Source organism: Bubalus bubalis, chromosome 4 (genome assembly GCF_019923935.1).
Source record: "Bubalus bubalis isolate 160015118507 breed Murrah chromosome 4, NDDB_SH_1, whole genome shotgun sequence".
NCBI classification, from domain to species: domain Eukaryota; kingdom Metazoa; phylum Chordata; class Mammalia; order Artiodactyla; family Bovidae; genus Bubalus; species Bubalus bubalis.
The window spans coordinates 44,557,650-44,578,235 of record NC_059160.1 but is presented as its reverse complement, the minus strand read 5'-3'; the positions used below and the strand labels follow the sequence as shown (position 1 = coordinate 44,578,235).

At 52.7% G+C, this 20,586-nt stretch overlaps 1 protein-coding gene across 1 annotated transcript; it reads left to right on the top strand.

The window, feature by feature from the left end:
- The first annotated feature begins 1,736 nt into the window (after positions 1 to 1,736).
- On the top strand, positions 1,737 to 20,372 carry NCF4 (neutrophil cytosolic factor 4). Its single transcript, XM_006056976.4, has 10 exons — positions 1,737 to 1,951; positions 8,034 to 8,118; positions 8,515 to 8,668; positions 11,437 to 11,507; positions 14,425 to 14,552; positions 15,613 to 15,670; positions 16,373 to 16,471; positions 18,385 to 18,515; positions 18,782 to 18,847; positions 20,003 to 20,372. Exons 1-10 carry the CDS (start codon positions 1,920 to 1,922, stop codon positions 20,196 to 20,198), a joined length of 1,020 nt encoding a protein of 339 aa, XP_006057038.1. The 5' UTR covers positions 1,737 to 1,919; the 3' UTR covers positions 20,199 to 20,372.
- Positions 20,373 to 20,586: the final 214 nt, after the last annotated feature.

Below are 20,586 nucleotides of genomic sequence, written 5' to 3'. Positions count from 1 at the left end.
TTTTCTCCTTTCTTGTCTTCTGTTCTGTCCTCCAATGTTGTTCCTGCTTCCCAAGGAGTCCATAAAGAATTTTGGTTTCTGAAGAGCCCTTGACCCTGGCCAGGCTGCAGGAAGGGAGACAGATCCTCATTGGGTCAGGGCTGTAGTGCTGGGCCCAGAGCATATTGCCTCCTGGGGATTTGGGCTCTGCCCTGAACTCTATGTGGGGCAGAAGGTCCCTTGAGTTGGCTGGATGGAGTGGGGACGAGGTTCACAGGAAGGGCTTGAGGCTGCCAGCTGCCCTTCATTTGTGAGCCAGACAGCCCTTGGGATCCTAAGAATGACTCTTATCCCCAGTCTCTGTGTCTGGGAAACAACAAAAGAACTACACTGGGAGAGCCTGATTCCAGGCTCCACTGGGCTGGCTCTGTCCCTACAGAGCCTCGTCCCAGCCCTGCGGGTCCTAATTCAGCTTGGGTTTGGGACAGAGGGCCAGAAGGGCCCATTCTGTGATGCCAGAAGGCATGTCTTCCCCATCATCCATACCCTCTTCCTGCTGCTTTCTACTTTGCATCTGTGATGCATGAGTGAGTGTGAATGTGTGTGTGTGTGTGTGTGTGTGTGACAAGTGGGTGTGGCTCTCTTGGGAGAGCTCCCTTCAGAATTCTATAGCCATACAGGTTAGAGGGGCCACAAAATCATGTTCATTCCCTGAATATTGGGTGAGCACTTGCAACGTGCTAGGAAGACAGTTGTCAGACATATAAAAATACAAACAAATATGGAGTTACAATAGTTCTCAATGCTCTAAAGCAAATGTACAGGGATCTGGGAGAGAATAACAGAGAGAGGGTGACATATTTAGAGTTCAGGTTCCTGGAAGATCTCCCGGAAGAGGTGACTTCCAAGATGAGCCCTAAAAGAGACAGGGAAGAGCATTCCAGCAGAAACAGCCTGAATGAAGGCTAAGAGGGGAAGACATCTTGGAACATTCTAGAAATGGACTAGAGGCCAGTGTGGGAAGGAAACAGCCCGGGAGAGGGGGCTGGGGAAGCCAGTAGGGTGTTCAGAACTTTGGAGGCAGACAGGACTAGAAGTTTGGACTTTCTCCTAGTGCAGGGTGAAGCAGTTAAAATTTAAGCAGGGAAGAGTATGCTCAGATTTGTAATGTGATGCTCACTCTGGTTGGCAGCCCTGTAGGGAGAAATGGCTGTGCCAGGCCCAAGTAGGCTTGGGGATCTAAGCGTGAGAGAAGTGCAGCCCAGAATTCCAGGAAAGGGGGAATAGAGAAGGATAAACCAACCCTCACATTCTAATATGACACAAGTGCCTGTGAGCACTAACTTTGTTGGGGGTACCAGGAAGGCTTCCTGGAGGAGGTGGCATCTGAGAGAGGACTTTGAGAAGGAAGGTGAGGTGGAGGCCTGCACTCCCAGCCTAGGGAATAGGTTGGGTAAAGTCTCGACAGTAAGGGGGTGCAGACTGGGTGTGATGAGTCAGTGGATGTGAAGTGACTCCCCAAGGATGTAAGCCCACTCTGGTGGCTGAGTCAGCACTGAGGCCCAGTCTCTGATGGAGAGCAGGTCTCTGATACCCAGTCAAGATCTGGCACCAAGAACTGACATTGAGGAAGTCCCCAAATGCCCCTGCCAAATCAGTGTACCCCAAATACCCAGAGTCAGAGAGTGTGTACTTCCCCAGCTGTGGTACATTTGCATGGTGGGGAAGAGGAAGTATGGGCCACAGCCAGCCCCAGAGGGCCTGGAGGAGGAGCCTCTTCTAGAGCCGAGAGAAGCTTAGCTGGGGGCCTCCCCAGAGGCAGCTCCTGGGGACTTCTGGGACCACAGCCAAGACGAGGCTAGGTGGAGGGAAGTGAGAGGTGACCTTGGTCTGGGCCCAGTCGTGAAAACCTCCGCCACCCCTGCCCTGGACTGACAGCCATGGCCAGGGCACAGCAGCTTCGGGCTGAGAGGTGAGTGCATGGACGCTGCCCGCCCGGGGCTTCCTCACTGTTCCCGGCAGGCCTTGCAGGGCAGAGGCCCACCCTCCTGCAGCCGCTTATCAATGTCAAAAGTTGAGAGGTTGGAGTTGAGTCAGACCCCAAATACTCAGAAATACAGACTCTGAGAACTTTTTAAAGGAAACTCCTAGTAGTGGCTCACTTCCCTCAGGCACGGGTGAAGACACTGAGGCTCAGAGAGGGGAGTGACTTTCCCAGGGTCACGGAGGAGTGGGTGGTGGAGTCTGGACGGGAACTCAGGTGTCTGGGGCCCAGGGGATCTCACTACTCCACAGTGTTGAGTAATGGCTTTTCATCTTCTGTTCAGATGGAAGCACAGAATCTGGCTGTTTTCCAGGGCTTGGCTCAAATGTCAACTCCTTCAAGAAACCTTCCTTAACAGCCCCCTCCAAACACTTGCCCTGTTTCCTTCTTCTGTGTAGTCCTTACTTCTCTGGCATAATAGTCTGTACGCACTCATCTGTTTTCTTTGTCACTGGCTCCGCAATTAGAAGGAAGTTCCCATAGGGTATTTATCTCTTTTGATCATTGCTATATCCCAGGTCCATCTAGTCAAAGCTATGGTCTTTTCAGTAGTCATGTGCAGATGTAAGACATGGACCGTAAAAAGTGCTGAGTGCCAAAGAATTGATGCTTTTTCATTGTGGTGCTGAGAAGACTCTTGGGGGTCCCTTGGACAGCAAGGAGATCAAAACAGTCAATCCTAGAGGAAATCAACCCTGAATATTCACTGGAAGGACTGATGCTGAAGCTGAATCCACTACCTTGGCCATCTGATGTGAAGGGCCGACTGATTGGAAAAGCCCCTGATGCTGGGAAAGATTAAGGGCAGGAGAAGAAAGGAGTGGCAGAGGATGAGATGGTTCGATAGCATCACCGACTCAATGGACATGAACTTGAGCAAACTCTGGGAGATAACGGAGGACAGGGAAGTCTGGTGTGCTGCAGTCCATGGGGTCGCAAAGAGTCGACATGACTTAGCAAGTGAACAGCAAATGTCCCAGGATTTGAACAATGCCAGTACTAAGTACTTAGCAAATGCGGCTGAGTGAGTGAGTAAATGAACGAATAACAGATGGATGGATGAATCTTTGAGCTGGAAAATGTCTTTAGATCATTCGGGACCAACACTGTCATTGTATGGATGAGAAAACTGAGCCCCAAGAAGAATAAAATATTCACTCAGGGTCACATGGAGTGAGTGGCAAGGCTGGGGCTCCGAGCATAGCCTTGCCAGGGCCTCACCTCGTTTCTCAGGAGACATTCTCTGAGTTTCCTCGGTAGGTCAGCCTGTGCTCTGAGCTGTGGGGGGACCTGAGCACATAGGGCTTGGTTCCTGCCTTTCTGGATCAGAGCCGCAGATGACATCAGAAAGAGTGTGGTAAAAGCATGGAAGTGGCTCAGAGGGTCACCGGGGATGTGTCAGGCTGGTCTGGCTGAAGTGGGCAGCAGAGGGCCCCTGGGGGACTCTGCGGCTAGAAGTGGGAGCCGGGATGGAATTCCTGAATGTCAAATGTCAGAAGGAAGGTGTGTGTGTGTATGTGTTGCAGGAGGGATATCAAATGCAAATGCTTGGAGGGTGATTCAGGAATGCCCTTCCAGGGATTTTCCTAGCAGTTCAGTGGTTAAGACTCTGCACTTCCACTGCAGGAGGTATGGGTTAGATCTCTGCTCAGAGATCTAAGATCCCACATGCCGCGCAGTGCGGCCAAAAAAAGAAAAAGAATGGTCTTCAAGAGCCACAGAGGGTGGTGCTGGGGGCTGGGGTGAGGTTCAGGAAGGCAGGAGCCAAGCCCTATGTCCTCAGGTCCCCCCACAGATTCCAGCTCCTCCAGCCCCCAAGTCCTCAGTGGAGGCTGGGCCTGGCATGTAAACCTGAACCTTCCGGAAATAGCTGCTGTTTGAGGTTGGCGCACCTCCTGTTTCTCAGGGCACATGGGTCAGAGAGATGATGCCCAGAGCCGACTCCTCCCTCCTAGTCCTGGTCCCCTGGAAGCCGTGCTTGCCCCTCTATGGAGGAAAGGTGCCCTTCCCCCCTCTTTCATGGGGCTGTGGAGCCGCACCTGGGGTCTCTGTCTCCCTGTACCTGGATGCCTATTTAAAAGTGAGGTCTGGATGCCTGAGGCCGAAGTGGAGGATGTAATGGGAGGGCAGCAGATTTCCGGTAGCAGGACTTTCTAAGGCGTGAGGCATCTGAAGGTGGAAAGGGCTGCTGTGGGGGCATTGAGTGCACTTTCCACAAGCGTGTTTTGAGCGCCTACTGTGTGTAGGAGGCAGGAACCCTGAACTAGCTGCTGCCCCAGGGTCTTTCCACCTGTCACCCAGCTCCTCCTGTTCTGGCCTCCCAAATGGACTTTTCATGAACAATATCAATCTATGGGCTCTGAGTGGACTTCAGTTCAGAGAGGTTCTGGCTGAGGTCACCAGGGGGCAACTCTTCTAGGGGGACTTGCTGCCCATTTTTTTGCACCCCTGCTTTTGCCTGGTGCAACAACTCCTTGGTTCAGCTCCCCGGCCCCGCCTCGCAGGCAGCCAGGCTGTTCCCACGTGGCCCACAGTGGCTGCTTTTGTTGTTGTTTAGTTGCTAAGTCGTGTCCGACTCTTTGCAACCCCAAGGACTATAGTCCATCAGGCTCCTCTGTCCATGGGATGTCAAGCAAGAATGCTGGAGTAGGTTGCCATTTCCTCCTCCAGGGGATCTTCCCAACCCAGGGATCTAACCCACGTCTCCCTTGTCTCCTTCAAGTCTTCTACACTGCAGGTGAATTCTTTACTGTTGAGCCACAGTGTCAGCCCACAGTGGACTTGCTGTAAAACAGACACAGAGAGTGGGCTTGCACCTCCCTGAGCACCTACTATGTGCCAGTGCTGTTCTGGGCACTGGGGATACAGCAGTGAGCAGGGTCCCCGCTCCTGTGGGGCTTCTCCAGCTACGCTTGTTACAGATGTGACCTCCAAACCCTCCCGGGATATGAATACCTCCTTGGGCCCCATCTTGGAGTGGTGGAGGGGTCAGAGGTCAGAGCGGGAATTCAGGTCTTCATCTTTCACCTGTGCCCTCCCCTCTGTGACACACAGGTCTCCCAACATAACCCTTCTTTGCCCCACCACCCCAAGGCGGGGCACAAGCACCCTTCATGAGTAGGCTCTGCTGCTCTCCCTGGCCTCATCCCTTGTAACTTACCCCTTCTTGCATAGTTGAGGCCTCTGCACCCACTCTTTCTCTTGCCTGTTGTCCTGGGTCGACTCCTCTTTACCTGGTGCCATTTCTTCTGGAAGGCCCTCCCTGATCATCCTCAGTCTGAGCACACCTTGCCCTCCCTGCAGGTACAGCATCCTCGCTTCTCCCTCTGATAACTTCACCCCCATCTGAGAAGTGCCGGCTTGGCGAGCTTTCTTGCCTGCTGCACTACTGATTCTTCGAGGGACTAATGGCTGGGCTCCTGCTGTAGCTTGAGACGTTGTGGACTTTTCCTTCACAGCTTCTATGATTACTGAAATTATATAATTATTTATCCAACTCCTCCAATCAACCATGAAACCCAGGAAGGCAGAGGCCACATCCTAGAGTTCTTAGGACAATATCTGAGTTACAGTAGCTGCTAACAATATTATTACTGTTGTTATTATTTTAGATGGGAGAGTGATGCTGCGAGGGGCTGGGATTTATCTGAGTTTAATACAGCCAGCTGTTGGGAGCTTCAAACCAGGGCCAGTGTAGCAGTGACTGGGAAAAAATTCTGGAGCCAAATCCCAGTTTTTTTACTTATTGGGACAAGTTTGTTAACCTCTGTGCCTCAGTCTGGAAAAAGGTGACACTGTCTTAGAAGGGCCCCTGGTGCTCCGTGCACTTAAGACATCGTCAGCTGTAGTTACCATTGCCTGTTTCCCTGCAAAGGGCCGTTGCTGCCTCTCCCGTTCCTTCCTGCCCCACCGGCCTCCTACTGAAGGTGAAATAGTCAGGAAATTCACCGTCTCAGGGGAGAAAGTGGAGGAGGAAGTTTCTCCCAAGGATGTTTGCTACCACAGGACCCTGTGTGGAAAGTGAGTGGGGAGGCTGCTAGCTTGGGAGTGGTAGGGATTTCCTGTGCCTGCCCACCGCCAGCCTGAGTCACCTCCTGGGCCAGCCTCCAGAGTCCTGAGTTAGATCCCTGCAGTCCAGGTCACTTGGGGCCCAGCGGGGTTCCAGCTGGCTCTGAGGTTCAGGCAGCCCTGCCCCCCTCTCCCACTCTGTTTCCCAACTGCTGCAACAGGAACACGATTGCTGATGGCTTCTAATTTCTTCATCTGTCTACAAGCAGCTGGACTGGGTGACCCTAGCTGCTCCTCCTCCCCCGCCTTGGTGTTCCGTTTTCTCTTCCTCCATCCGTCCCTCTCAATCCCCTCCTCTGCTCACAGATTGCTCTTCCCTGGGGGTTTTAACCACTAGTCACAGGGCAGAAGGTTCTTACCACTCCCAATCCAGCTGGGACCCCCTTCAACTCCACTCCCTGCAGGACTCCAGAGCCACACACCAACTTTTGCAGGACCATGACCTGGGTGCCCCAGGGGCCTCTCAGATTAGCACATCCCAAAATGTGTCCATCAACCCTGCTCCCCTTCCACCCATCCTGGTCACTATACGGGTAATATGTGGGCGTCACTCTTGACACTGCCCTTTCTTTCACCTCTATATCCAAACAGTCCCCAAACCCTGCTGGTTGTAACTCTGGAATGACTCATAAATTAGCAGTGTATCTGTTGGAAATGCAGAAGGCTGCAGAGAACAGAGGAACTGATAGTGGCTGAAACAAACAGAGGTTTATGCTTTCACATAATGAGAAGTTCAGAGGTAGGCCACAACTGGTTCTGCCGCTCAGTGACTTCAGGACCAGAGTCCCAGAGATTCCTGTGATCATTCCCATGTTTTTGCCTCGTGAATGCAATGTGGCTGCTGCAAGTCCAGATGTCACATCTGCTTTCCAGGCAGGCAGTTGGGGAAAGAGGAGGAGACCCTGCTAGCTTTGTCCATCTCTCTGGATCTTGAAGCAAACCCTCTCCCAGAGGCTCCTACAGCAGATTTCCTCTTAGGTCTCTTTGGTCACATAGGTCACATGGCTGCTCCTAGCTGCAAGTGGGTCTGGGAAACAGCAATGGGATTATTATGTTTGGCTCAGGCCAAGTGATCTATCACCTTGGGGCTAGGCTTTGTCATCGTGAAAAGAACTGGAGCTTGATTAGTTAGGAAGAAGCAGAGGGCACAAAAATGGCACAGTGTCTGTTATCAGGTATCCCTCCTGTCTGTCTTCTCTTCTTATCCCCACTGTCTGGCTCAGGCCCACCTCATCTCTCAGCTGGACTATTTCAGGGCCTCCCAGTGGCGCTCTGTCCCCCAGTCTCTGCCCTCCTTTTTCTCTCCACACAACTGCCCGAGTTGGCCTCCTAAAGCCAGAGCCCTGTTGTGTTTTCGCTCTCTTCTGAAGCTGTCCATGGCTCCCCCTTGCTTATAAAATTCCTTAGCTCAGCTCTGGAGACCCTCCTCAGCCTGGCCTCATCTGCCTATTCAGACTCTGATCACACCGGACTCCAACCACAATAGACTTGGTCCTCAGAGCCTTAGCACCTGCATTCACTCTGCCAGGAAGGAGGGCAGGCATTCCCCTGCTCTGGTCCTACCCGGTGGACTCCTATTCATCCTTCTAGACCTGGCTCAAATGTCAGCTCCTCTGTGAGGATTTTCCCTGGGTGTAATCAGCCATACTCTCAGGGAAGCAGGTGACCCAGGGCCTAGAACAGGGTGTAATAGGCAGGGGTGCTTGATGCTCTGCTCCTGAATGAATAATGCAGCCCCACAGAGATTTGCTAGATTCTAGTATGGTTGTTGACATGTGGCTCCGACTCCAGACGCCTGGTCTGTGTCACAGCCTGGCATGTGAAGGGTGTTGAACAGAGAGTGCTGGGTACATGGGTTCACTTGGCTCAGGGCCTTGCACCTTGCAGCCCCTCAACACTTCAGGATGATAACCAGCATTTCTTCTCCTCCCACCACCCTCAGCGACTTCGACCAGCTTCCTGACGACATTGCCATCTCAGCCAACATCGCTGACATTGAGGAGAAGAGAGGCTTCACCAGCCACTTTGTAAGAGAGACCCCTGCACCCTCACCCTCTGACCTCTGAGCCTCCAATGCTTTCCTCTCCTAAGTTCTATCCTGGTGGGTCTCACCAGGGCAATTCTACCCTCCAGGGGACACTTGGCAGTAAATATCTGGAGACAGTTTTAGTGACCACAACCTGGGGTGGGGCATCCACTGCATGGCATCCAGGGATTCTGGTTCATGTCATGTGGTGCCCATGACAGGGAAATACCTCACCCCCAAAGTGATACTGAGGTCGAGAAATTATTATCTAACCCTAGGGCCTCTGGACCTCCACCATCCTCTACCTCTGGCCTGTGAGGCCACCCCTCCCCCCGCCCCCGGTCTGCAAAGCCCCAATCCCTGGCTTGCTAGCTCAGCCTGTGGTTTTTGTCCTTAGGTTTTTGTCATCGAGGTAAAGACGAAAGGGGGGTCCAAGTACCTCATCTACCGCCGCTACCGCCAGTTCTACGCCTTACAGAGCAAGCTGGAGGAGCGCTTCGGGCGGGAGAGCAAGACCAGCCCCTTAACCTGTATCCTCCCCACGCTCCCAGGTAGGCAGCGACTGGCTGCCCCAGGTCGGAGCCCACCAGCTCATCTCTCCTCCCAGCTCTCTGGGTGCTGTTCGGTGCTTCTGTTTTAGCATAAACCGTTCTATTTTAGTGAAAACTGTTTATTTAATCCATGCCTCCCTCCTGCCAGTCACAGGCTGCCGCCTCTGGCTCTCTGGCCTCGGAACCCTTAACCTCTGAGCCCTTGACCTCCTGTGCTCTATGACCTGCACAGCTGCCCCGCTTTAGCCATCCACCACCAGGTTTGAGCGCATCAGCCCCGGCCTCTCCTCCTGGACACAGGGATCCCTGTGTTCCCCATGTTAAACACAGACTCATCTTCCAGCCCCTCAAGGGGAACTGCCCTGTAACTCCTCAGTCCCCCGTGGGTGCTCCTCCTTCCCTGCTCTGCTGGGACACCGTGGGGGCACACCCACTGCTGCTTTTGGATGGCCTCTACCCCCTGCCTCCTGGCCTTCCACCCCTACCCGATCCTAGCACGCACCTTGGAACGGTGCAAACTTCTCGGCTTCTCAAGGCCAGCCTTCGTGAGCCCAGCAGGAGAGAACCCTGCCGGAGTGGGGTGTAGGGTTCATGGGGTGGTCTTGGCTGTGCCTGCCCCACCCCACAGGCTGCAAAATACTCCCTGACCTTCCCTTCTTCAAGCTTCAAACCCCATCTCCAGCTGGGCTTCTTCTCTGCCTCAGCCAGTGCCTGAGGTTCCCAGCCAGCAGCCAGCCCCAGGGAGGAAACTCACCGGTTCCCTCACCCACCCTTTCCCCATCTCTGGGTGGCAGGGAGGAGGGGCCCCTCCTGCTCTCAGCTGATCTCTCCTCCCTGACAGCTTGTCCCTTGCGACCCCTGTAGATTCACCTTCTCCTTCATCTACTGACTGTCTGCCAAGCTTCACCATGGGTGGGCTTGGTCCTCTTTCATCTTTAAGCAAAAATGTATCCTAAGTGAGCATTCTAGCCAGAAGCCTCTGTTAGCCCCAAGGGCCCTCAAAGATCTCTCCTTCCTTCCACAATAAATCTTGACTTGCTGTCTGACCTTCTCATCTTCCATCCTCTGCTCAACTCACCAGCCGGGTTTCAGCTCTTCCTGCTCTATGAGTTCCTCTGGGGACAGTGGCCCATGACCTGATCCATGGGTACAACTGAGGCCTCATCTTCCTCATCCCACTTCTTCCTCTGGGATGCTCTCTCCAAATTTCTGTGATGCCAGCCTCTCCCAATTCCCTTCCTGTCTCCCGTGGCTCCTCCATCTCCTTACAGAGTCACCTCCTCTGGTGCTCCTGGGAAGGTGGGCACCCATCGTCCTCACTTTTGTCTTCTCACTCCCCTCCCTTCCTCCTCTCTGCCGCCCCACACAGGTAATTTGACCTGCATGCCTATGACTTTAGTTGCCCTTTCAGTTCAGTTCAGTTCAGTTGCTCAGTCATGTCCGACTCTTTATGACCCCATGAATTGTGGCACGTCAGGCCTCCCTGTCCATCACCAACTCCCAGGGTTCACTTAAACTCATGTCCATTGAGTCGGTAATGCCATCCAGCCATCTCATCCTCTGTCGTCCCCTTCTCCTCCTGCCCCCAATCCCTCCCAGCATCAGAGTCTTTTCCAATGAGTCAACTCTTCACATGAGGTGGCCAAAGTACTGGAGTTTCAGCTTTAGCATCATTCCTTCCAAAGAAATCCCAGGGCTGATCTCCTTCAGAATGGACTGGTTGGATCTCCTTGCAGTCCAAGGGACTCTCAAGAGTCTTCTCCAACACCACAGTTCAAAAGCATCAATTCTTCGGCATTCAGCCTTCTGCACAGTCCAACTCTCACATCCATATATGACCACTGAAAAAACCATAGCCTTGACTAGATAGACCTTTGTTGGCAAAGTAATGTCTCTGCTTTTGAACATGCTGTCTAGGTTGGTCATAACTTTCCTTCCAAGGAGTAAGCGTCTTTTAATTTAGTTGCCCTTTACTTGCTACTAATCCCCCAGTTTCTCACTACCCCAGGCCTCAGATGCTGCCCTCCTGCCACTCCCAGACACCAGTGTGCCTCAGGGGCAGTGGCCAGCAGGAGCCAGACCTATCTCACATTTGCCTTCTGGGGGGCTCTCTGAGTGGGTGATTCAGAGCCCCCTGAAGTTCCCAGAGAGGACATTTGTCTTTGATCAGCATCATCAGTTTCCCTTTCCCCACAAACACTCTGTCTTGCTTTCGAGGAAGGATTCACCGATCCACTCCTCAAATATTTACTAGTTTGGCCCTTGTTCTACACCATGGCTCTTTAACCTGGGTGGCATATTGGAAGTACCTTGAGGTTAAAAGATTGTTGATGCCCATGTTCCACCCCCAGAGATTCTGATTTAAATTCTTCTGGGGTGAGTCCTGAGCAATGAGATTTTACACACTCCTTGGGCAACATGAATGCACAGCCAGACTTGAGGACCACAGTTCTAGGTGATGAGACTGTAGCTGTGAGCAATGCAAAGATCCTGTTTTCTTGGAGCTAAGAATCGTGTGTGTGTGTGTGTGTGTCTGTGTGCGTGCGTAGGAAAAGGCAATAGATAAACAGTTAAAACAAGAAAAGTATCAGCTGATGATCGTATAACAGAGAATGCACATTGGATGGCGGCCCCCAGAGCACTGTGGGCCAATGAGCGGGAGGAGCGCTGAGCTAGTGGGAAGGGTTCCTGCCTCCAGTGGGCAGCTCCTGGCCCAGAGACAATGCTCTTGGGCCAGATTCCCAGGACAGCTCTTTGCGTTTTCTCAGCCAAAGTCTACATGGGTGTGAAACAGGAGATCGCCGAGATGCGAATACCTGCCCTCAACGCCTACATGAAGGTAAGGCGGGGCTAGGCCACGTGGCTCCTGGGAGGGGACAGCGTGCTGAGCACAGGGAGGGGCCCAGGTGGAACCCTGAGAGTGGCTTTGGGAACGGGGGCTGGCTCTCCTGCTCTGATGGCCCTCATCTTCAATCCTTAAAGACCAGGTCTGGGGAGAGAAACAGGACATATTCTCAGGGTTCCAGGGGATGGGGCAGGAGCAGTGGAGAAGATTCAGGAAGACACACCTTGAACTGACTAATGGCTGTTCTGAGCCTCCTGGTAGAGAGGAGAATAGGATCCAATGCCTGCCCCAAGGTCCCCACTGTCTCATGGGAATACAGACAGATGAAGAACGGCCTGTATAACAGGGACATGGCAAACCAGGCCCCCAGCTTTCTCATATAACACTTACATATGAACAGGACACAGGCTGGATTTAAGTGGTATCCATGGGCCTTGGACAGATGCCCGTATGTATTCCCCAACCTGTATACTGTCTGCGTCCTCAGGAGATGGGAGCACAGAGGAAGGAGCATCTTACAGACAGACACAAGGCTGGTTAGGAAAGCCTTACACCAATTAAAGCCGTGCAAGAAATGGATAGCGTTCCTAGGGTAGTGGGCACCCCATCACTAGAGGTATACAAGACATGGCTTGATGGCAACCTTAGGAAACTGGAGAAGGCAACCCTCTTCAGAGCCAAGAGGCATCCTCAGAGACAGTGAGACCACCCTTTCCTCTCTACTCTTACTGGAAAAGAGCGCCGAGCTAGGAGTCTCTTTGGTCTGGGCTCTGTCATTCTCTGTGTGATTTAGGGTTAATTGCTCATCCTATCTAGGTCTCAGTTTTCTTGCCTATGAAATGAGAATGTGCCCCCAACTTTCTGATTTCACAGGAGGGGACTGATGTTGAGAAAAGGACAGAAAAGTGCTTTGTAAACTGTGAACCTGCCTCCAGAATGTGAGACAGCATGACTCCTAATGGAGTGAGGGGGCAGGAGGAGTGCGGAGGGGGAAGCAGAAGGGAGCAGGAGGCTGGCTTGCCCTCCCCAGCGGCTGCAGGACTCCTGGGCTCTGGGTGGAGAACAGGTAGGGTAGGAAGGCACCTGGGCTCCAGCACTGGTGGCGTCTCCCCTCCAGGGGGCGCTGTGACAGCTGCTCCTTTAGGGTGGCTGGCTCCTCTAGTCTCCTCCAGCAGGGCTGGAAGGAGCCAGAGCAAGGAGGCGTGTGGAGCTGGAGCTCTTTGTTCTTCACCTGGTCTTGGCAACCAGCAGCCTGGAGAATCTCATCTCTACCTGTCTGTCCGAGTGGGTTTCTTGAAACCAAAAGGTCAATCAGTGTATTGGTAACCCCACCCTGGGCTTGGAACATTCAGAGATGGGGAGCTCATTACCACTCTGCCTGACCCAGGCTGCTCATCCATTGTTGGACAGCTGTTAGAAAAGCCCGGCTTCCTGTGACTTCTACTCACTGGTTTCACCTCTGTCCTCATTAAGAATAGGGTTCATGTGATAACGACAATTGCCTGGAACCAGGTGGTGTACAACTAGGAGGCTCTTGATATATCCATGCATTTGTTGGAAAAATGGCTTATTTAATTCTCTCAATAACCTGTGAGTTCAGTACTCTTATCCCTATTTTAAAGTGAGGAAATGCAGGCACAGAAAGGTAGAGTCGCTCCCTTGGTGTCACAGAACATTTAGTAAGTAGGATGGGGTTTGAACACACATCTCTGTGACTCCAGGATTTTGCTCTATCCACTGTACTGTGTTGGAATAAAAGTAATAGCAACAATGATAACATTCAGCTTGGATGGGGTCCTTGCTAGATGCCTGTTCTAAGTGTTTTGCACAAATTCACTTATCTAGTCCTTCCACAATCCTACAAGGGAGGTACCCTCACCCTCATTGTATTAATGAATACACAGAGGCATCCTTGCCAAGGTCACCTAGATGAGTGGCAGATTCTGTCCCAGGCACAGCCTGGCTCTATCTGTGCCCTTGAGCTCATCTCTGGGCTGCTGTCTCCCATCCTCCCCATAGAGCAACTGTGCCTTTTCTAGGCTCTGAGTTTGCAGTCCCTCTGGTGTGGAGTTCCCGGCCTCCCTCCATCCTGCCGTCCCCATGGGGTTTTCTGGGGGGGCTCTGGGTGCCTCTGGAGCTGTAGCACCCAAAGCCAACTACAGTGCTCCTGGGGACCTGTGCAGTGGGCAGCTTGGAGGGATGACCCTGCCAGGTTCTGGGTGCTCTGCATCTTCGCAGCTTGAGGGTCATTGCATCATGGGTGTTGCAACCAGCATCAGATAATCAATCTCAACCCTACCACTTCCTAGCTCTGCCCACTGACCTGGGCACTTTCCCACTCTGATCATATAATATGACATACAGTATCAGGAAGCGTCATTTAGGTGGTAATGTCACCAAGTGTTGTTAATGTGGTTTATCTGGGAGGTGCTTCCCCCACCATTGTCTCATTCTGACCTAAGGGATGAGCTTTGGTGGCAGATGGCTCTGGGTGACCAGCTCTGTCGCTCACTAGGCTGTGCGGCCCTGGGCAGGCCCCTTCACCTCTCTGACCCTCACTCCCAGGTTATTGTGAGAGGGAGCGAGGTCACACGGTGTGTTGCTCAGTGCAGCGCCTGAATAGTCACCACCATATCATGTCATGTGCTGTGTCTGGAGGGCTGTGGGTCTTTTCCAAACGAGCTCTTCTCAAGTTAGGTGGTCCCTCCTGACCTTGAACCCGGGGGGTAGATCTTGTGACATGTTTCATTTACCCTGTTGAAATTTCAAAATATATCTTGTTTCTTTATCAGGCAAAGAATGCATTAATGGCCGGGGAATAGTGTGTGCGGGGGGAATGGGGATGGAGCTACGGGGCTGGGATGCCAAGACTGCTGACCCCCGACCTGTCCTGCCTTCTCGGCAAACGCAGCACCTCCTCAGCCTGCCCATCTGGGTGCTGATGGACGAGGACGTTCGCATCTTCTTCTACCAGTCGTCCTACGACGCCGAGCAGGTGCCTCAGGCGCTCCGGCGGCTCCGCCCGCGCACCCGGCGAGTGTAAGTGATGGGGCCCCGTGCTCACAACGGCCCTGGGCTACTTGCTGCTGACCGGGTAGGCTGTCCTGGAGGCCCCTGCCGCGAAGGCACTCTTTCCCCTGAAAGAAGGCAAGGTATATAAACTGGTTCTCTTGTCTGAGTCCTCCAGGGTGGTTTGGGTTGTTAGGTAAGCTTGGAAAATCAAGCGTAGGGCCTGGACGGACAGAAAGTGGGTGTGTTTTGATGTATGACACGACTGGCCAGAGGACAGGGGCTGTGACGAGAAAAGCTTGTTGCCATGGCAACCACTGGCGATGGCCCGAGGGCTTTGGGTGCTTGGGGCTGGGAGAGTGGGGAAGGGAGGAGGAATGATTCTGTCTGCAAACATTCTTCCCATCATCGCCTGGGACGCCTTGTTCCTGATTAGTTTTAGTTCCATGGGGCCGGCTGTGGCTCCTGGTGTATCACACTGGCCACCAGGGGGCGCTGCTGCTCACTCCCTTATTCTAAAGGGCCCACAGCTCCCTCTGGCCCCTTCTAAGCAGGGGGTAAAAAAATCGCTGAAAATTCAAGCCGATGAAATAGAGCTGCTGCTGCTGCTAAGAATCGCAGGACAAGGCTCCTGAGCCCCGCCTGCCCATCCAGCTCCTCCCTCCATTCCGGCCAGTGTCTCCTAGTGTCCTCTCCAAGTCGTGCATGGCCATTTCCCACAGGCACCCAGGCAGGTGTGGCCTGAATTCCAGCTGTGCCCCACAGCAACCCTGGGTCCTGGAGTGGAGCTCAGCACTTTCTGAAGCCCATTTCCTCAGCCGGAAGATTAGGGGTTGAGTGTGGGGAGTAACGGGAAAGAGTTGGCAAGCTATGGCCCTAAGCAAATGTTTATCTGAGCCTCTGCTTTCTGGTCCACAGAGGTGGGGGGGGGGGGGGGGAGGGGTGCAGTCCCTCCTCCAGGGCGATAAGGGCTGTGGGCAGCGTGCTGGCACAGAGGAGCAATTGTAGCTGCATCTTTAACTTCTCTGCTGAGGCCCTCCTCTGGGCACAGAAGCAGAAGGGATGACAAGCCCCTCTTCTCTCTCCACAGAAAAAGCGAGTCCCCACAAGCTGCTGGCATTGACCGCATGGCAGCTCCACGAGCAGAGGTACCCTCCCACCTCACCACTGGGCAGCAGCCTGGCTCCACCTCCAGCCCCTGAGCCCATCCTGCTGGTGCCCACTGTGTGCCTAGGGCGGGGGTTGGGTACAGGGCCGGGGAGGGGAGGGGAGTGGAGGGGAGGGGAGTGGAGGGGAGGGCCCACAGCCTCAGCCTCAGACATGTCAGAACCCCGAGCCAGACCAGGGGAGGACCTGTGATGAGCACACAGAGGCAGAGGGTACCAGCCAGCCAGCATTCATTCAGCAAGCTCAGCCCCGCCTTGGGTACCAAAGCTTCAGAGGTGACTTAGACCAGGCCCTGTCCTCAAGGGGTTCACAGCTCCCCAGGGACACACTCTTAAACATGGGCATTTCAAAACCAATGTGGTCAATGCCCTGGGGACTATGGGGGCACAGGAGTCCCCAGTGAGGCCTGGGGGATGGGGAAGTTACCAAGTCCGGGGAGTTTGAACCCTTCCCTCTTGCTCATGCCCCCAGGCTTGGAAAGAGCAGCTGCTCTGGAGTCAGGGAGACCTAGGTTCTAAACCTGGCTTCTCCCTAACAAATAGAGTGGAGCATCAGAAAGTCACTCATCCTCCCTGAGCCTCAGGTTTCTCATCTGTTAAATGCGACACTGGAGTATGTAAAGCACTGTAGTAGGAACTTGGTGAATGTTTCTTCCCTCCTTCCTTACCATTTCCTTCTCCCAGGCCCTGTTTGATTTCACTGGGAACAGCAAACATGAGCTGAATTTCAAAGTTGGAGATGTGATCTTCCTTCTCAGTCGGATCAATAAAGACTGGCTGGAGGTAAGTTTGGAGGTGAGCATGGAGGTGAGACTGAAAATGAGGAGGAAGTGAGGTTGCAGGTAAGTTGGAGGTGAAGTCGTTTTGATTCTATGAGGGATCAGAGAAAGAGGAGGGATCTGAGAAGGCCCCAGGGAAAAAGTGCTGTCCAAAGGTGTAGATCGGGGAAGCCTGAGGAAATGTTGTGTATGTGACTAGAGCAGAAGATTCTGGCACCTACACTTGCCTCTGACCCCATCAGTGGTCACATTAGAAAGTCAGTTAACCCTCTGAGTTTCATTCCTTGTTCTGTAACAGGGTCTCTCAGCCTGTTCACTCTGACATGTGGGAGCAGGCAGTTTTCTGTTGGGGGATGCCCTGTGCACTGTGGGGTGTTTAATGGTGACCTTGGCGTCCATCTGCTAGATGCCAGTAGCACCCCTCCAGCTGCAGCAATCAAGAGCGTCCCCAGACCTCTGGCCCCAGAAGGCAGAATCACGCCCAGTGGAGACATGCTGTCTATAATCGGGTAAAGTTACTCACCACTCAGGGAGTGAGTGAAAGTGAGGAGGGAGACTGACTTGAACTCCAGCATCTGACGTCACATCCTAGCTGTTTTTAGCTAGCTTTGTGACTTTGGGAAACTTACTCAACCCCGTGGTTTCCTCTCCCGTAAATGGAGATAACCCTGGCTGTTTCTTCATAGGTTTCTGGGAAGGGTTGAATGAGACGCAGCTGTTCAGGGCTCGGCCCATATAGGGCCTGGGTATGTGGCATCTTGGCCATGCTTTGTCCCTGCCAGCAGCAAGCATGGCCCTTACACAGGCTCAGAGCACAACTGGAGATGGAGGGGGTATCACTGAGTGGGAAGTCCTGGCCTCGTGCAGCCTTTTGGATTAAGTCCTCTTGTTATGAAAGATACCCTTTTCTTGGGGCTCCTGAAGCGGTGTGTGAAGGAGCTTATGGAACAGGTCCCAAGGCAGGGCCAGCCGCCAGGGGTCCGGAAACCATTGAGGGAAGGGGAGGGTCCCTGGCACCCAGGGGCTGGAGAGGAGTATGGGCCAACTGTTCATCTCACAACTTGGTTTGATTTTTACCCCAGTCCCTCAGCTCTGTCTCGGGTACTCACGAGCTCTGACAGCTGAAGGGTATTGCTGGGTCATTCTCCAGAACAGGAAATGTTTGTTGACTTCTTGTTTTCTACAAGGTTTTGTGGGTCAGTATGCTAAATGACTTCTGGCTTCAGATGGACGGGAGGGTTAGGGAAAGAGCAAGAGTACTACCTCAGCCTCAGTTTATATGTCTGTAAAAGAGGCTGGAACAGTATGTCTTCCATGGGGTTATGAAGATTAAGAGAACAGGTGACAAAGCACAGCAATGGCTAGGTCTTGGCTGGAGTTAATAAAGAGGCCTGGCTGGAGGGAGAGTTCTGGTTGTTTGGTCTAGAGCAGGCGGTGTCCATGGTTGGATGAATGAATGAATGGGCTGCGCCTCTAACCCTCTCCCTCCCCTATCCCGTTTTCCTCCTGGACACCTACCATCATATGACTGCCTGTAAAGTTCACCTGTTTACCTGTGCCTTGTCTGGAGCACAGTGGAAGCTCCAGGGGGGAGAGCAGGGATTTCCATCCCTTCTGAGTGCCCAGAGCCTACCCCTTAGCTGGCACTCAAGAATTAGTCAAATGAATGACTGAGTGAGTGAATAAATGAATGAGATGAAAGCAGGTTTCCAGATAAATTCAGGTCTTGACTTGTTCAAAAATGGATGTCTTGGGGTGAACAGCTTGGTGACCTTGTCCACTTTTTCTCTTTCTTCTGCATAAGGGGGCCCAGACCTTGTCAGCCTTTCCCCATCATTATAAAGGGGCAGGACCCCGAGACATGGCCCTGCTGCCTCTCCCAGCACCCACAGGGCAGTGTCTTCTTTCTTCCCTCAGGGCACTGTCCGGGGAACCACAGGCATCTTCCCAGTGTCCTTTGTGAAAATCCTCAAGGACTTCCCAGAGGAGGAAGACCCCACCAACTGGCTACGCTGCTACTACTATGAGGACACCATCAGCACCATCAAGTTGGTGGCCCGCTGGGAGGGAGGGATCTGTCCAGCCTCCCTGGCCCTCCCCAACCCCACCCCACCTCTGGGCTCCAAGACTAAAACCTGATCACATGTCCCCCGACCAAACACACATACCTGAAAGCCTGCAGTGGCTCCCACCATCCTCCAGATAAGTCATACCCCGTCACAAGACTTCAAGGTCCAGTGTGACCTGGCCAGCTTCATTTCCTTGTCCCCTTCCTGGCTGGCTGCCTCCTTACTCCTGCCCACTCTCTCCTTAGGGACATTGCAGTGGAGGAGGACCTCAGCAGCACCCCACTCTTCAAGGACTTGCTGGAGCTCATGAGGTGAGGGGCTAGGGTGGGAGTTTCGAGGTTTGTCAGACACCCTGCAGGAGAGAACAGAGGGAGGAACACAGCACATTCAAGGGCTGGGTGTTTTGTATCTATTTCATCTTTTTGTTTTGCTCACCACATTAGAGATGGGGGGAGGGTGGCTGCAGAGAGGTAAAGGGGCTTGAGGTTTGTGGGCCTGGATTTGCTGAAGTTTTTCTAAGTCAAAACCTTGGACTTGAACCCTTCTCCATCAGGGAACCACCACCTCCCAAGACCCAGTTATGAACAGTTGCTTTACAGAATGGAAATGGCATTGTTATATTCCTGACTTTTGAATTATTTTACAAGTAATATCTATTCATTATTTTTTAAAAAGAATGTCAGAAGTCATGGAAAAGTATAAAGAACTGAAATCACCTCATATTTTACTCCTCTCATTATCTGATGTGCATTCATATTTCTTCAGCTCACACCCCACCCACACCCCACTCCCCATAATTTTATTATTTAGTTGGCTACAGAGCATTGTTCTGTGGCTGCACCATAACTAAAGCAGCCATCCCCTTTTGTTGGCATTTAAGTTATCTTCCACTTTTTTACTATACTACTGTGAATAGTGCTGCGATTCGCCTATTTGATGTCTTGCCTGATTATTTCCTTAGGATGATTTTCTAGAAGTGAGGTTTGGGGATCAAGGTGTTTGCAAGTCAGATAGAGCTTCTGACCCATTCTGTCAGATTTACCTGTGGAAAGTTTGAATGGCTATTCACCCGTCTACCTGTACCCAGATCAGACACTTCCAGTCCTTCATGAGTTCTTTGTGGCCACACACAGGGCTGTCTCAGGGGCTTTATCCTCCTCTACTCTGTGCTCAATAAAACCCACTTCTCTTCCCCATGACAGTTCTTAAGTCTTCAGCACATTATAAGACATTTCAAGCTGTTCCACAAATTTATTGTGAAAGTCCCATTTTCCCCTGGAGGTCTCAGTTTCCCCATCTGTACAATGGGAGATTAGACCACTCAGATGATAGAACCAGTGTCCAGCTCTGACCTCTTCCAATTCTTAGATCCCGGCCCTAAATCTCCCTCCATCCCCTCTCCCTGCTCCCACACCTAGGCCTAAAGGCTGCTGGACCTTTCCCCAATTCTGATCTCTCCCACCCAGGCGGGAGTTCCAGAGAGAGGACATTGCCCTCAACTACCAGGATGCTGAGGGGGACCTGGTTCGGCTGCTGTCAGATGAGGACGTGAGGCTCATGGTGAAGCGGGCCCGAGGTCTCCCCTCCCAGAAGCGTCTCTTCCCCTGGAAGCTGCACGTCACGCAGGAGGACAACTACAAGGTCTACAACACGGTCCCCTGAGTCAGTGGTGTCCCTGGGGCAGTGAGGGGACTCCTGGCAAAGAGCCCTCTGAGGGCATTAGGACCAAGAAGGGCTGGGTGTGTGGGACAGACTTCCTGGTTCTGAGTTGGACAGACCTGCTGACCTTGGCTTGTACATTTGGTCTCTAAATTAAATAAACCATTTCATCTCAAAGGGGCAGGCTGAGGAAGAGAATGTCTTTGGAGGAAAGAGAGGAGAGGAAGTAAAAACCCATTCATGAGTATCACTGAGGGATCATTTATATACAGAAGAGGGCCCTGGCTTTGTGCCTCTAATTCAGCCACCTGTTTCCTCGCTTTGTTCCCTTGTGTGGGGAAACCCAGTGACACTCCTGTCCCTTCTGGTCACTCCCTTTTAACCCCTTTCC